This window comes from Conger conger, chromosome 2 (assembly GCF_963514075.1).
Source record: "Conger conger chromosome 2, fConCon1.1, whole genome shotgun sequence".
NCBI lineage: Eukaryota > Metazoa > Chordata > Actinopteri > Anguilliformes > Congridae > Conger > Conger conger.
Genome location: NC_083761.1, coordinates 57723747 through 57740161, shown reverse-complemented (window position 1 = coordinate 57740161; position 16415 = coordinate 57723747). Strand labels below are relative to the sequence as shown.

The window sequence follows — 16415 nt, the reverse complement described above, 5'->3', positions numbered from 1 at the left end:
TCCTTAAGATTTATGCTTGGATATTTTTTGTATTCTTGTGCACTTTGAAAGAATTTGTTGCTGCTAGGGAGACCCACACATATAAAGCCGTTTTTGAGTTGATAAATGTGATTGAAGCATTATAGTAAAATGCTAAGGAGGACAGGAGCCATGCACTATATATCGTACTATGTCACACGCTTATGTGCTCAGTCGTGTTTACCACAACAGCAGTGCGCTCAATACTACAAATCAACAATGCCAATTGCAACAAATGGAAATGACGTGATTTATGTAATGAAGTTGCGCTATGATGTGTTGTGACTGAATTGCATCTCCGCCCTGTACCAGCGGTCTGCATCATGACTATAAAATGGCTAAATTACAGCTCATGATTACGGCGACCGTTACGTGATATGCTCATAATAGCTTCAAGCAGTGCGACTTCAGCATGGCAATACTGAGGGTTAGTGTGCATGCGCAAAATACATTTGTGAAAATATTAATGTATTTAACAAAACGGGCATTTTTGATTTTGTGTGTTAGCTGGTAGTTCACTCGTTTGACAGATAATGTCAGATCCTGTTTTTTGTTTGGACTTTTTGTTTTTCTAACTCGAAAGCCATGAAATTTCTCTGACTGGTATGTTTACAGGGAATCAGATGTGATGAGCACTTGACCTTTCCTTGTTAAAGCCTGCGTTTGTTCATATTTCCCAGACTAAGATACCTGATAACATTGAGATCGCAGTGCCCCTGTTCTGCAGTGTCTGTTGGTCACTCGCTCTCATCTTTTAATGCGGTTGTTTTAGTAGCCGTCATGACAGCTCGGTGACCTTCTCTAATCTGTTGCGCCTGTCTGATTTACACACATGTGATGTGTTATTACACTTTCGGAGTATGGTGGCTTTGAGAGCACATATTCCGTGTGTCGGTCTTCACATTGCTGTAATGGGAGGCTCAAACTTGATCCTTGTGTCTGTGTGGCTGATGGATGGCGCTGCCCTTTTGTCAGGTTGCTCTTAAATTGCATCAGGTCACCTCATCCCCTGTCTGTGACTCACAATGGCCTTCACCATTAGCTCGGAGTTATTCTGCAAAGCGGCAGTCTCTCCTCCTCGTATAAATCATACCGTCTTCATTACATCTGCCTTAACAATACAAAAATAATGTCTGTTCCTCTTTTTCAAAACTTTAAATGAAGCAGCTTCTCTTTATTTCAAAAGCCTGAAACATGAAGTATTATTATTATTTTTTTAACATGTCTAAGTAATTTATGCATTTAGCTTCATTCAGAAGAGCAATGGACTTTTCTTTGTGTTGTATTCCTACCCTAGTCACTCACTTTCACAACAAAAGTTCTGCCAGCAGATTGGCCTTGGTCACTGGCAGGTTTTAGTGAGAATTTTCATCTCCGATGTCTGTCATTATGAATGTTTTTATTTTGAATGGTGTAGAACTGAAATTGTTACAAAATCTACAAACCCGAAAAAGCGAACCGTAAATTAATATTGTATATCCATTGAAAAGAAAAAGAAATGGCAAAAACACAGTGTCAAACCTACTCCCAACAGCATGAATGCAAATTGTAAACCTGATTAGATCATGCATCAGAAATGAGGAAATGAATAAATTAAAAACCCTTTTAGCCCCGTTTCCTTTAGCTGAATTTGCTTCTGCTCAAAGTTGTTAAATGAAAGAGACATCATCTTTTCAAAAAGTACGCTCCTTGAATGTTTATACGGCATTAGGCCAGGGCTTCAGAATAGTAAGCATCTGTAATAGCTTTTCTCACTATAAGCACGGAACTCTTTTCTGCAGACTTCAGATTTCAGGTTGCATGTTGTTTGTTCATGTCATGTCCAGTTGGGTAGCTGGATAGCTGTTTTTTAATGAGTCTGACATGGGTTCTCCTTGGTTCTCCAGGTTACCCCCACCTGCCCAGCAGCCTGTACCCCAGCCCCTACATTCCACTGGCCCACATGGAGCACCCCAGCAGCGGAAGCCCCCTCCTGGCCCAGCTGAGCCAGCACGCGCTCTTCGATTCCCACAAAGGTTAGCACCCACTTCTCACGCTGCCGCATGCCCCACCGTCCCCGCTTTTCATTTACACGGCCATCCCAAACCATAAAGCGCCTCCACACCAGCCGTCGGGAACAGGCTATGAAGCGCCCGCTAAGTGGGTCAAGGAACCGTTACTGTCGGTCTATGCATCGACTTGCCAGGAGATGTGAAATTCACCACGCCGGGTTACACTAGACTGCATTTTTCAGAAGTCAGAACATTTATGTTTCCAGCTGTCCCAATATTTGTGTGTATTTCTGCCTTGACAAATGACCTTTTAATTACTACACTGGTGAGACTGACTGCCTGTGGTAGCGGCCCATTGGGAGTGACGCACGGTTGATCCTCTGGTTCTGAGTGAAGAGTGCATATGGTGTGTGGACACAGCTTAGCCAGTCAGGGGGAGAGGGACTGAGGAAAAGTACTCAATGAAAATAACTGGAGCATGTGATGCTGCTCAAATATATGCTTTAATCAGACAACAGAACAGATGGATGTCCGCAGCTATCTTTTTGATTATCATCATTGTATTGATTTTCCTGTCCAGCCTCTCAGTTTAATTACTTGGCTTTTTTTATTAGGCTTATACCTTAAGACCAGACAGGAGAGAGAAAGGTGGTGTGTGTGTGTGTGTGTGTGTGTGCGTGCGCGTGCGCGTGCTGTCTGTCTGCGTCAGTCTGTCTCATGTAATATTACATGCTTGGTGAGTTTATTTGGTTTTATTGGGACTGCAAACTACATTTTCACAGAATGATTTTTCAATAACTATGCCTAGGGCCAAAGTAAGAGTATTTTTTTGCAAAGTACAAAGAATTTTTGCTGAAAGTTATTACTAAAGATACTTTAGTTCATCCAAATGAAAAAGGCAACCATGTACTGTGCTTGAAGCTCATGGGTATTGGCCGTTATCAGATGGACCTGTATAGTGTACTAATGCAGTGAGCAGGGCCCTTTGAGAGTAGATGCTTGGGAATGAGGCTAAAGAGATGAATGTGAGATGCGTGCAGTATTCCTCTGCACGTGTCTTCTCCACAGAGCCTCGCAGCAGTAACCCACTTTGTTCTTCATGTTCCTCACTCGGGCTGTGTTTTGCAGAAGGTTTTTACCTCCCGGGCCCTGCTGCTCAGTCGGCCTTGCACTCCCAGACCCACCTCCCCAGGACCCCCACTGCCCACGTGCCCAGCGTCCTCTCCAGGGAAAAGGAGACCCCACCCCATTCCAGGGCACCCAAGGATTCCTCCAGGGAAACCAGCAGGGACAAACCGTACAAGAGTGAACATGCCCACCCCGTCTCTCGCAGGGACAGGGACAGGGACAGAGAGAGAGACCGAGACAGGGACCGATACGGGGACAGAGACCGGCCTAAAGAGGAACCCCGGCCCCACAGTGTGGTGGACCTCACGCACGAGGTGAAGGTGGAGGGCGAGCGGAAGCAGGCCGGCTCAGACCGGCTCTTCAAGAGCAGGGAGCACACGGCGCCATTCCACCGCGAGCATTCGCCCAGCCCGGCGGGCGCAGAACCAAAGTCCAAGAACCCTCTGCAGACCTCCTCACTCAGCAACTGCATCAGTGGCGGCGGCGGCGGGCCCTCACTGAGGTACGAGGGCACGGAGCAGGAGAGGTATGCCAGAGACTTTGGTCACCACGATGAAAACATTCGGCCAGGGACCCACATACACACGGACAAGTTGAAAAAATGTGACTCTGTTGTGACGTCAGTCGGCACTTTACATGTCTCCTGTAGCTGCACCTCCCCACACAGTTGCTCCTCGCAGCTCCCCCCCAGACTGGTCTCCTCCGGCGCGTACAATCCTTCTCACCACTTGCCATCCAGCTTGTACCCCGTCTACTCCGCGGCGAAGGAGCCTGGGAAGGAACACAAAGTGATCGCGCCCACATTTGTGCCTTCTGTTGAAGTTTATGACGAGAGAAATGGGCCGATACAGATCGCTTCGCAGGCTCGAGATGACAAAAACAGGGAAAAAGACGGTCACCGGTCAGGCGGGCTGCAGGTTGGGAGCGAGAGGACTCTGTTGGACCATGCGTGGCCGCCTCACGTGCACGAGTCTCCGTCCCACGGGGACCTGAAGAGAGCAGACCTGTTCAGGGAAGAGGGCTCCGTTATCAGGTCAAACTCTTTGGCCATGAAGCGAGCTCCGCCCCCCGAAATGTACGTCAGCAAATCGGGCCACAGCCCTGACTCCAGAGACTTTCTCTTAAGCAGCAACACGTCCAAAGAAATGATAAAAATGGGGCTGGAGGCTGAATCCCGCGGCCAGGAACAAGACCGGATTCAGAGAGCTTCTGCGAGGGACGCCTGCAGAATGTACAACGGGGTGGACCCTGCCAGGATCCACATGGAGCAGCACCCGCTGAAGTGCTCTGCCCCTCCCGCTGAGCCCAAATGGAAGCCTTTCCAAATGGGTAACTATGCCACCAGCCACATGGCAGCTCTGGTGGCTCAGCGCGGCCCCGGAGGCAGGGCCGAGGAGGACGGGAAGGGCCTGTTTCTGGACTCCTCCGGTCTCCACAGGCCGGCAGGTGGGGGACCCTCCAGGGGCGGCAGCGAGGGTCTTCACTCGGGGGCCCACGGGGAGGTCTCCGCCATGCAGAGCCTCATAAAGTACAGCGGAAACTTCACCAAGGAGTCGTCCTCCAAGCACAGCTCGGGTGTCCGGAGCCCCTTCGGCGGCCTGGGTAACATGAAGCTCGACGGCGGTCAGCCCGGGGCGCCCAAAGTGCAGCACCTTCCACCCCAGCAGCCTGGGAAACAACTGAAGAGGGACCCTGAGCGCCCAGAGAGCACCAAGTCTTTCGGCCGGGAGAGCATCGGCCCCCAAGGGGAGGTGGAGGTCCGACATCCGCCGGTTGGGATCGCCGTCGCCGTGGCGCGTCAGAGGGACAGCGGCAGTAAGCCCAGCTCCAGCCTCAGCGACAGGGACAGACCCCTCCCCCTGGGAAGCATCAAAGGTGAGCTGACTCCATTATTCTCCACACTGGCCCCTGGGTTATTTTAAATACGTTTGGAATGGCATTTATTGTCATCTCTGAAAGTTTGAAGCTACTTTATGGAAGGTTGTGAGACACTACTGGGGCTTGCTGTTCTCATATTGTATTGTCAAACCACATAAGTCCTTTGAGGGCATTACAATACTTTGCAAAGTGCCGTTTTCTTTTTTTTAGATCCAAATCATGTGACTGCTCTAGTTTCCCACTAGGCATGCCTTTTGCTTTGCCAAAAAAAGGTTGATTGGCAACGCCATGAGAGTGGAAAATGGAAACGCATTCCTTTTCTTCCCTTCAAGCAGCTGTGCAGTCATTCATCAGCCCAGACTTCATGTGCTACACACGGTCCCAAACCTTTGTCTGTGAAAGTTAGCTGTTGCTAAGGCCTCCCTGGTCCACCGTTGTCCCTGCCAGTGTAGAGGAACAGTTTGTTAAGCCTTTCACCGACTAAGACACTGCCTGCCTGCATTAAATGTAATTTACTGAGCAGAACTAAAAGCTGCAAAACAAGGACAGAATTCTAATAGGCCTTTGGGTTTGTTGCTAAGCAATAGAATCAGCCTAGGATGAGAGTGAGAAAAGTATTCATTTATTTCCTCCTGTGTGCCAGGGGATTGTAGTAATAACATTAGCCCGCCTGCACAGAGAAGGGAATGTTTACATTTACAGAGTATTTAAAAAATAGAAAGCAAGCTTTAGATGACTAATCTGTAGTGTTTGTGGAGTAAAAGGCTGGTATTTAGCAGTGGGTTTTGGTAACCTAGGAAACAGGACTGAAACCTTCCCTCTTAGCATTGATGATTGAGATCTGTATGTTCCGCTGGCTCCTACTCGAGTAAAAAGAAACTAAATCTCTTCACCAAGAAAACACAAATTGCCATGTTTGCCAAAGTTGAAATGGTTAATATACTTGTAAAAAACAACAACAACAATCCCCATATTACCTGTACTACAGTCAGTTTTGGGGTTTTGAAGGTGAGGCTCGCACATAGTGAATAAGTGCAATATGCTTTAGAGCATGTCAACCTTGTTCCTACTTTTATGTTCCCTTTCCACCGCTGAACAAATGAGGAACCGACTATTGCAAAGGAATCCAGGGTCATGACTTACAAAGAATTGAATCATCTCCTCAGAGAATGCCATTATTAATGTCAATGGTGACACTGCCTTGATTTTCAAAACCCAATAACTAAACTTTCTCTGAGGCAAGTTGAACGATTACAATCATGTGGGATGCCAGGGCATTGTGGGTTAACAGTGTGCATGCCTGCTGGTAGTCCCATTGCACTGCAGTAATCTGCACCTTGACTCGGCTCACAGCCCAATAACAGATAAGCAGAACAGTTGTGGACATGGGAACAGGCTATTTCACACCTGATTTTTATGTTGTTTTTACAGACACTCTTGAGTGTTTGGCAATATTGTTTTAACATGTAATTACAAAAATGATGGAGTGACAGTTTACATTGGCATTAACATTTCATTTAGGCATTTGGCAGAGGCTTCTATCCAGAGTGACTAACCAACGTGCATACATAAAGGCTTGAATGAGGAGTAGAGCGCATGCCTGTTTATCAGTATGACCACCAATAAAAGTAGTCTGTAAATAAACCCACAACGTTCATCTGGGCGGTTGTGACTATGGGTATACAGAGGTTATATTCAGAGATGGTGTCAATCATCGAGTTCTGTTGCCATAGACTATAACGGCAAGATGGGGCTGAGTTGCCAAAAATCCAGATTTTCCATGCCTTTTTGTGGAATGGACTAATGGATCATATTCCAGAGAGGCACTCTTGTTGGGATAATGCATGCTTCATTAGTGCAGTCTTTTCCTCCATAATGTAGCCAAATAGAATGGTGATGGAATGAGAGAGAGAGAGCTGTGTCAGTCATTCCATTCAGTGGTTGTGGACTGATGATACGATGCTGTAATATTGAAACTAAACCATGTTTTCCCCACGCTAAGATGGCCGCCAGTGAATGTCTGCCTTCACCGCCCGCTCATCCCTGTCTTCCTCTCCAGGCCCGGGCCGCTCGGAGGAGGACCGCAGGGACGACCGCAGCCACCACCGGGAGGACCGTCTGCTGCCGGGCCGTCTGGAGCGCGAGCAGGAGAAGCTTCTGCGGTAAGGGGAGCAGGGAGGCGCTACCTGCTGTTAGCTACTGCCGTTCTGTCCACAGCCAGATGAGTCTCTCGCATAATGATGTGCTCGCGCGCTGGCCAGCCGACGGCGGCAACACTCACCAGCCCAATATGTGCGAGACCAGTTAGACGGTTCTTTTCTTGCCCTGAACGCACATGGTTCTTTCTCTTTCCACACACTAACATCATGCAAGTGTCTCGTGATGAAGGCTCTGGGGAATGTGACTGCTCCAAGGCCTTGTTGGTGCTAAATATGACCACCCCAAGGGCCTGCCGTACTAATGATATATTTTTTGTACAGCTGATCAAGGACACAACTGCTGTTTATTTCTGTGACATTTCAGCCTTCATTTTTGCTGAATAAACCGTAGATTGAATAATCTGTGCAAATGTATCTTGTTTTTCTCCGTACTGTGGGTTGGAAATCACATTGGCCTTGATGATGGAATGGTATGCATCAATATTGTTTACCAGACACAAGTAAAAGCACAGACCTACAAGGCAAAAATGAAAGAACAAAGGATAAGATATAGTGAATTATTCTTGCCTGCCGTACCTTCTTGTTTCTGTGATATAATGTATGTTAGTAATCGGTTCCCTTTGATCTGTAGAATCTTCTATAAGGGAAGAAGAGATGCCTGGACTGACTCGGAGGGCTAGTAAAAGTTATTTTGGTGTTATGTTGCGCAGTTGCTCCCGTGTTTCTGCCTTTTCATATTTTGAGGATTAAAGGACTGCCTTTGTGTATGTAAACAGTGACGCCTGGAGGGTTTGATTTTGTGGCCTTTGGCCCTTGAATCTGTGTTCCAGCTCACACGAGCTGGAAGAACAATGAATCCAGAACAAAAATTCTATTCCCAATTTTCCCCGAGAGGTGTAGGACTATGACTCCATTGAGAGATTTATTTTTCCTTCCGTTGTGTGGAGACTGGAGATAAGGGCTGATAAAGGGTAGGAATGTTTGTCCTTTGAAGGTTACTCGTTAGAAGATCTCTCAGTTCCCATAAGTAACGCAGGCTTGCTTCAGTGTAGGCGGACCTTCACAGAGTATAAACAAATCCCAAAATGCCTGTGGTGAGACGTGCCTCAGAAATGGCTGGCTATTGTGAGATGCTTGGAAGGGAATATCAAGGCTTGCCAGAAAGAAACAGGCCTTGCATCTCAAATGAGGGAGGGAAGAAGTGACTAGAATTGCAATGGGAAAACTGGTTAATGAATTGGATCCCATTATGGAAGTTGGAAACACCTTTGAGGGAATCTTGGTTGTAAATGCCGTCCTAACCATGTAGCACATTTCATTATTTGTCTTTATGTATACGTCTCTTATGTGCAGATGGATTTATAAGTATTTCCCAAGTTCTCATGAAGCCCTTTTCCAAAGCATTGCACTCATTGAAAGTGGCAGAAAACCCCAAACTCCCCTACTGTGGAAATTGGCATCTAATAAAAGGACTGGTTCTCTCTCAGCAGGGACCTGCCTTTAACGTTGCTTGCCGAGTATACTGCTAGGGAAAATTCAGAAAGAAGCAAACACGTATTGTTGGTTCCCAGTTAATTAGGATGATACTTTGTCAATGCACTGCATTCTTTTGTGCGTGTGTGCGTACGTGCACGTGTGTGTGAATAGGCAACCCATTCACTCCAGTCTCGCTGCTGTGCTGCTCAGAGGAGCCAGGTTACACACCGAAGATAGGTGAACTCATAGCGCTCTTTTCTCAGGGTACTGGAGGAAGGAACCACATATTGCTTGAGTGTATATTTAGGACACTAGTATGAAGGCATGTTGCAAAATTTCAATATTCAGTAATAATAATATTCAGAAGTCTGCTTCCAGTGCACAATTCAAATGATTTGGAAGCCTACAAGGTGTAGTTTTACTCAACTCCCTCGTGTAGTTACATTCATCAACAGGCAGTTCATTGGTGAGAGACTTTTGCCATGTTCCCTACTTTATATTTTTCCAGACAGCAGAGGCCAACTGGTTTTTATTCAAAAGTCACTTTCCTATTCAATGCAGCATTCTTCAGCACACCCCATTCACGCAGATTACCTTGATTTCATGCTTACATTTTTGCTGAAATAAATGTTGTTTTCCTTTTTGTTTACTATTGTCATTTTCAGTTTGTATAGTGAATTTCTGTTGAAAGCCATTTGCACATAAGCTACGATAACAATGTTGATTATGCTTTGGTTGTCAGCATTGTTTACATTAATTTGGTTCATTAATTCGGTCCTGGGAGACCTATTCACACTGTATTTTCTGAGTGCCTTTGTCTGCTGTGACTATAGCAAGCCCCTGAATCCTGTTATAAATGGTACTTGCAGGGAGAATAAGGAGTTGGCGGACCTGACTCAGATGCACCCGCCCATGGGGCCCTCCAGTGGTCTGAACCCTAATCTGATGGTGACCGGTGGGCCCGTCCTCACGGCCTCTGGGCGATGGCCCACTGACCACCCACCCCAGCTGCCCCCGCACCACTGGATGCCCCGCGCAGGCAACCCGTCCATGTGGCTCCCCGGTTCCCCCTACGGTGAGCCTCAGAGCACCTCTGTGCTACCGTTTTACCGCAGGCTCGTCATCACCAAGACGAAGACATGTTGAGGATATGTTTTTCTGCCCCATGGTGGCCATGTTTGGTCATGGAATGCTTTGGTACTTCAGTGATCCCTCAGTTGCCAGTTCTCTTTGCATGAAAGCATAACCATCTCAGTCTGTTGTAGCCATTAGGATATTGAATCTGGGCATCACAGAGAAAGTGCAATCTTTTTGGTGCAGGAAGGTTTACGGCTACCAATTAAACAGAATTAGTCGAAGGCAATATTTTAGGGATGTTTGTCTATAAATGATCAGATTTATTTCCTGCATGGCTGCTCCTACTGCAATGCAGACGATGGAATAAGAGTTCTTGTGGTGACGGGCTGCATTAATAGCCAGATTCACCTGATTGATTCTTTCAGTCAAGGTTTTCTCTTGGCCTGCTGCTTTCCAGTGCTCGTCTGTCTGGGAAGGCAGAAGAGACATATTAGGAAACATTCACGATTTGTCGTTCCACAGCATGTGCATATTCCCCAGGCAAAAATAACAGCAAACCAAACAGTCGCATAATTCCTGCATGTTCTAATTTCTGTCTAGACAGAAAACAAAACAGCACAGAAATACTTGTGCTCCAGATGAAAAGAAGGCGCACATTCCTGACTCGTATTATGTTGTAACTCCAGAGCAAGGGTAAATAGGCACAATGTTATGCAGCGGTGGCAGGGCTTTTGGGTTGGTCCACTGTGAGCAAGAAGCCACTGAAATGGCAGGGGACATGGATGATTATGTTGACGGCGGCGTGGCTGGAGATGCTCTTAATGTGGATGTACGTCTGCTTTTTCAACAGGGCTCAGTCACTCCTCCCTCCATCAAGGCCTGCCCCCAGGGTACCCCCCTCCCATCCCCGGCTCCATCCCAACACCTTACCACTTCGCCCGGGACCCCCAGTCAGGACAGCTGCTGGTCATTCCTACAGAGCACCTCCCGCATTTTGGTAGCTAGTCCTTTTAATTTACATTCCTTCCATGAAGGCCACATTGTGGCCGTGTAGGTCCATTATGGATGCGATGCTGATGTCTTTGGGTCTCCCCTGCACGCAGCGGCCGACCTGATGGACCGCGGGCCCCCGATGTGGCCGGCGATGTACCCTCCGGCAGGCAGCTCCCTGCAGCATGCCCACCAGCTGCAGATCCTCTCTCACCAGCAGCTGCTGCGCCAACAGGAGCTCTATATGATCCAGCAGCAGGCTGCCCAGGTCATGGAGCTGCAGAGGAGCGCCCAGCTGGTGGTGAGTCTCGGAGCTCTGCGTTATTCCGTATGCTTCCGGGGAGATGTTTTCGTGGACAGGAGCTGATGACTTGACGTGGCTGGCACTCGCAGCTTGATTGATGAAAAGCTTGTGCCCGTCTTGCTCCTTCTTGCTGGCAGCTGCCCATAGGAAACCATTCACAGATGGGGAACATCGAAAGATTCAGCTTCCTAGGACTCTTATCAATTTAATGCTGCCATTAATGTAAACAACGTATGTTAACATATGTTTCGTGTTTGATGTGTATTATTGTAGGCACACACAGTCACGGTTAAAAATGACATTGAGGTTTTGAGAAGTTACTTAATAATAGAAACCTAAAGATAGATGTTCACCATCTGTGTTGCTCTCGAAAGGTGCTAAAGTTTTAGTATCTCAGGTTTATGCGAGTGTTATTAAAATCTAGGCAGACCACCATGTTGAGCTTCACCAGGCTCCTTTTGTATATTTAAAGCTCCATTTTCATGTTGAGTGCTCACAAAGGTATGAGTCCTGATGATGTGTCCTGCCATTCGCCCACAGGAGCGGTTAAAGGTGAATGAACAGAGAGCAGAGCTGGAAGACAAACCTGCCAAGAGAAGCAGTGAAGGTGCCAAGCACAGTCTCCTGGCCACCCCTGCTGCAGCCTTGCATTCCCAAAAACCGCCCTCCCGGTCCCCTACGCCCTCCACTTCCTACGCCAAGGCCCTGACACCACTGCCTATCACACCTCAACCCTCGCCGGGCACCACCCTCAAGTTGGAGAGCCAGCAGAAGGCGGAGTCTCTGATGGCCCGGCCGTCCTACTCCCACTCCTCCACCCCTCCTCCACATGCCCCCAGCCCCGCGTCCGCCTTGCCCCCACCGCCCCCACCCATGCCTCCCAAAGAGGAGTCTGTGGAAGACATGGAGAAGAAGCTGGATATACAAAACCAGGCTCCCGCACCCTTCCGAGGTTTATATCCTGGTTTACATACCGTTCCCTCGTTTTGGTCACGTTTAATTCCTTTGCTCTATTTCCAGAGTAAATGGTGACGCATTCAGAGTGGGAATGGAAGAATTCCTACAGGGCATTTATTGAGGGATAAACAGCATGTGTAATGTCCAGATTTACCACAGAAGAAGAGTCTTAATGAATAGTTTTTGAATAATCCTGCAGAAAGGCCTTTCATTTAGCGCCAGCTGCCCCACCAGAGCAATATGTGCTGCGTTTTGCATGGATCTTCTGACATTTCTGATTAATTCAGAGGGAAGATCTGAGAGGGGAAGAAAAGCACATTTTGATATGTTGGATGTTTAATATAAACATGATTTCATGCTTGCGGTAATGTGCTTGTGTGTGCATACGTGGGAGTACTTTGCAGCTCTGCTCCGGAGCTGTTTGGCTCATGAAACTTTCATAGAGCCCTGTTTCTGAAGTGTAAGCCCGTGATTAATCGTTTTGTCACTCTGTCACAGGGAGATTTAGCCCATTCAAACCCCTCTGCTTCATGCGTAAATGCTCCAAGCCTCTCAAATGTTCTCTCTCCTCCTTTTTTTTGGCAGACATTCCTCCTGGCTACCCCTACCAATCGATAACAGCTCCGTTCGGCAGTCACTACCCGTACCTCCTCCAGCCGGCGGCGGCGGCTGATGCCGACGGCCTGGCGCCCGCCGTGCCGCTGCCCGCTGAGGCCTCGGAGCTCTCGGACCCGGCGGACGTCAAAGCGGTGCGCCTGCTCTCCCCCGCCGTGGCCCAGCTTCCCCAGACCCCCGGGGCCGAGCGGCTGGTGGAGGACAGAGCTGTGCTCAAGGAGGAACCGGGCCTGAAGGACAGCAAGCAGGTCCTCAGCCAGCCCAGCCTGGGGCCTCTGCACCCTGCCATGGCTCTGCCACCAATCATTAGCCAGGGCCACCATGTGATAGCTGAACCAGAGAACCACTCCACCGGTGAGATTCTGCACACAGACGCACAGGCAGAGGAGGAGGAGGAGGAGCAGGGAAAGGAAGATGGAGGGAAGGTGAAACTAGAAGAACTGTCCGTCCAAACCTGCCAAGCTTCGCAGCGAGTGTCTGAATCGGTCTCGGAGATGTTGCCGGAGGAGGAGGCTGGGGAAGGCACGCCCTGCACCTCAGACGGGGTCGTTGACACCCCCACACACTACAGCGAACCCCAAGTTCAAGTTCTCAGCATGCTGCAGCCAGAAGAGACCCCGTCTCCACCCAGTGAAGCTGATCCGGAGCGCGAGGCGTCGGAGCTGGTGGTGGAGCGCTCAGACGTGACCGAGCCGCTCTGCGAGACTCAGCCCTTCGCTCCCCTCGCTCTGGGCAGCCTGCCTCCCCTGGGCCCAATAGACATCCAGCCTGAGGACCCCATGGCCGGCATGATGGCTCTGGTGACGGCCAGCGAGCTGCCCCAGGCCTGCTCGCTGCTGGCCCTCCCACCAGGAGCCCTTGGTACGGCCCCGCACTGCTCCACCAGCTTCTTCCCCCTGGAGACGGCTGCCCTCGAGGGGATCGCCCTGCTGAGTGAAATCGCTGAGCTGGAACTGCAGAGGCGCCACGATGAGATGCAGTGTATGTTTCTCCGAGAAGGTCGCTGGCACACCAGCAGTCCTAAACATTTTACAGTAACTTCAAGGTTCACAGGAGTAGTCCAGTTTATTTTTACATGGTCCAATTTACAGTTAAAGGTACTGCAGGTAATTTTGGACTGCTAACGGTCAAGAGAGGAATAGCAGCAACAAACACCTTCAAACCATAACACTGTTTATCCCCCCCCTTCTCTGAAACATGCTGACTTTGAAACGCCGTTTGCTGTGGCAATTAGAACCAATTTTCAACCAATTATTGTACAGTCATACAATGTTTTGGTAAAGAGTGTCAGGCCGGGAACTGTATATTTTGAAACCCAAATGTAAGGACTATAAACACAGGCAGAGGGGGAGTCAACATGTCAGGGAAGGGATTTACAATGGTCTTGTAACAATGTTTTAACACAAAAATCATGCCTATTGTACCTTTAACAATGTGAATTTTAGTAATTGATTTGATTATTTTTGCTGTACAACGCAGTGCATGGTGGAAGGTATACACAAGGATTGTTGGTTCTTCCATGCTGTTGCAGACTGGTGAGTGGTGTGCTTGTGTTTGTGCAGGGGCAGCACACTGCGGGCTGGAGAGCCTGCTGCTGGCTGGCAGGCAGGTGCTGTTGGAGGCGATAGACAGCGCACCAGCCGTCACCATCCGTCTCCCACGAGAACTCGACCCCAACAAGAAGTACAGCTGGATGCAGAAGAAGGACGACTCGGTAAGCAGAGTGAAGATGTGCTCCAGCATATGCCACTTACTGGGCAGTCCCTTCATTCATATTTATTCATTTGGCCTTTTCACATATAAATGGGCTGGAGCTGCTGGAACAGGCTATTGCCTCTGGTGGTTTTGCAGACACTGTTCCTACCGAAAGAATGTAAAAGCACTTTTAGCTGGTGTCAAAACACCCCCTCCCCTTCAGTACCCCCCCTCCCACCCACACGCAGCCCCTCCCCTCGCAGAATGTGTTGTGTATTTTGTTACTGTAATGCCATTGTTTTCTCCATTTAATTGGCTCAATAAAAAAATATCCTCCAGAGGGTTAGCCACAGTGCACTAGAACTGAAATGTTACTCCTCTGACTTCTAATTAGAGAGATAAAATGCCCATGGATATGTTAATTAATGTTTACCAGGTGATACGTAACACATTTCTATTGGTTAACCAAAAGTGGCAGGTTAGAGGTTGCTGTATTTCTCCTGACAACAGTGTTTGCATTATTGTGGGTATACTGAATCCTCATTCCTAGGCTGGCTTAACAGTGTGTTTGATGTTCTGATTAGAAATTTCAGTGTGTCTCTGAGACCCATAGCTTCTTAAGGAATATCCTTAGAACTTTTACAAATGAAGAGGGTGGAAGTAAAACCACAATGTTTATATATTTCAGACTGCAGATAAATGTCATCTTTTTTTACATTTTGTTCTCAGGAGATAAAGGTAGTCATGTTTTTAGGGTTCCTTGAGCTGACCAGAAAGAGCAGAGAAAGGTGTTGTGGACGTACACACGTTTAGGGTGCGATTTGTCGCCGTTTTGGTCTGCCCCGGTCACAGCTTCTCTCCCACTATCATGTCTGCAGCTGTTCTCCATGAAGTCGTCCATGGACAGGATGAACACCATGGAGGTGGACTACCGCATGAGGCTGGCTGAGTTGCAGAGGAGGTACAAGGACAAGCAGAGGGAGCTGGGGAAACTCCAGAGAAGGCGGGAGTCTGAGTGAGTCGACCTGCCTGGTCCCCCTGCCCCTGATCTGAGCTGCACCACTGATCTAACATACCTGCCTGGTCCCCCTGCCCCTGATCTGAGCTGCACCACTGATCTAACATACCTGCCTGGTCCCACTGCCCCTGATCTGAGCTGCACCACTGATCTAACATACCTCGCCTGTATGTCACACACAGTGCCACCTCATAAGATTCATGGTTTTGTATGCGTGTTGTATCACAGTCCTTAGTATGTGGCTTTTCATATTCACCACGGTTTTGTTTTCAAGCATAGTTTGTCCTTGCTGGTAACTACTGATGTATGCACATTATACCCTCATCTTTACCAGTGGATTTCAACTCAGACCTCACACAGGGATATTCATTCATAGCATATAAAGGGAAGAAAGGGTTTTCTACTGAGAATACAAACTTGAGCATGAAAAACCCGATTGAACTAGACACAGCCCTGCTGACATACACAGAGTTTCCTCAGGCAAGCTTTAATGGTCTCTATCTGCTGATGTTAAAAGGCCCTGGTCTGGTGTGTTATGCAGGGAGAAGCTGGAGGAGAAGAATAGGAGTTTATCTCGCAGAGGTCCAGGAAGGCCCAGGAAGAGGAAACACAGCGTTTGCATTTTTTCACCACCTGTTGGAAAACTGGACCCTAAGTGTGGAAAGTGAGTGTGCTATTAAAGCTGGTTGTTGCACAAACCAATACAATGTGCTGTGGGGAAACGGGAAACGCCTAAATGACTACCTGTTCTCTTAGGTTTGGCAGGAGTGGGCTCCTGTCCGAAGACTCTGAGACTGGTGAAGGGGCGAGGAAGCGTTTTCGGGGACCCAATCCTGACGACGATGATGAGATGGACAGGGATGGACTTGTGAAAGTAAAGAGAAAAAGCAAGGGCTGGAATGAGAATGAGGCATCCTCAAGTTATCTTCCACAAGTGAGTGCGCTTTTCCAATGCATTTCACCATCTTAGCTATTATAGGGGAGATCTTTAATGGTGTAAATATATAATATTCCATGGCACAAACTGCTATCTGCATTGCAAACACATTTTCTGGGATTTCATGATTTGAAAGATCTCTGTGTAATTGTTCCACTTCACCTATTTTCTG

The 16415-nt window shown here is 48.1% G+C and overlaps 1 protein-coding gene across 1 annotated transcript in view; it reads left to right on the top strand.

Annotated features, from left to right (window-relative positions):
• The window catches only part of tnrc18 (trinucleotide repeat containing 18), a 72831-nt gene that overhangs the window by 30630 nt on the left and 25786 nt on the right, over positions 1 to 16415 (top strand). The window contains exons 4-15 of the mRNA XM_061231023.1: positions 1905 to 2033; positions 3138 to 5012; positions 7075 to 7177; positions 9520 to 9725; positions 10578 to 10724; positions 10831 to 11018; positions 11562 to 11973; positions 12564 to 13574; positions 14156 to 14307; positions 15167 to 15303; positions 15848 to 15970; positions 16063 to 16240. Of these exons, the coding sequence (XP_061087007.1) occupies positions 1905 to 2033; positions 3138 to 5012; positions 7075 to 7177; positions 9520 to 9725; positions 10578 to 10724; positions 10831 to 11018; positions 11562 to 11973; positions 12564 to 13574; positions 14156 to 14307; positions 15167 to 15303; positions 15848 to 15970; positions 16063 to 16240 (4661 nt within the window). The remainder of the gene's footprint in view (positions 1 to 1904; positions 2034 to 3137; positions 5013 to 7074; positions 7178 to 9519; positions 9726 to 10577; positions 10725 to 10830; positions 11019 to 11561; positions 11974 to 12563; positions 13575 to 14155; positions 14308 to 15166; positions 15304 to 15847; positions 15971 to 16062; positions 16241 to 16415) is intronic.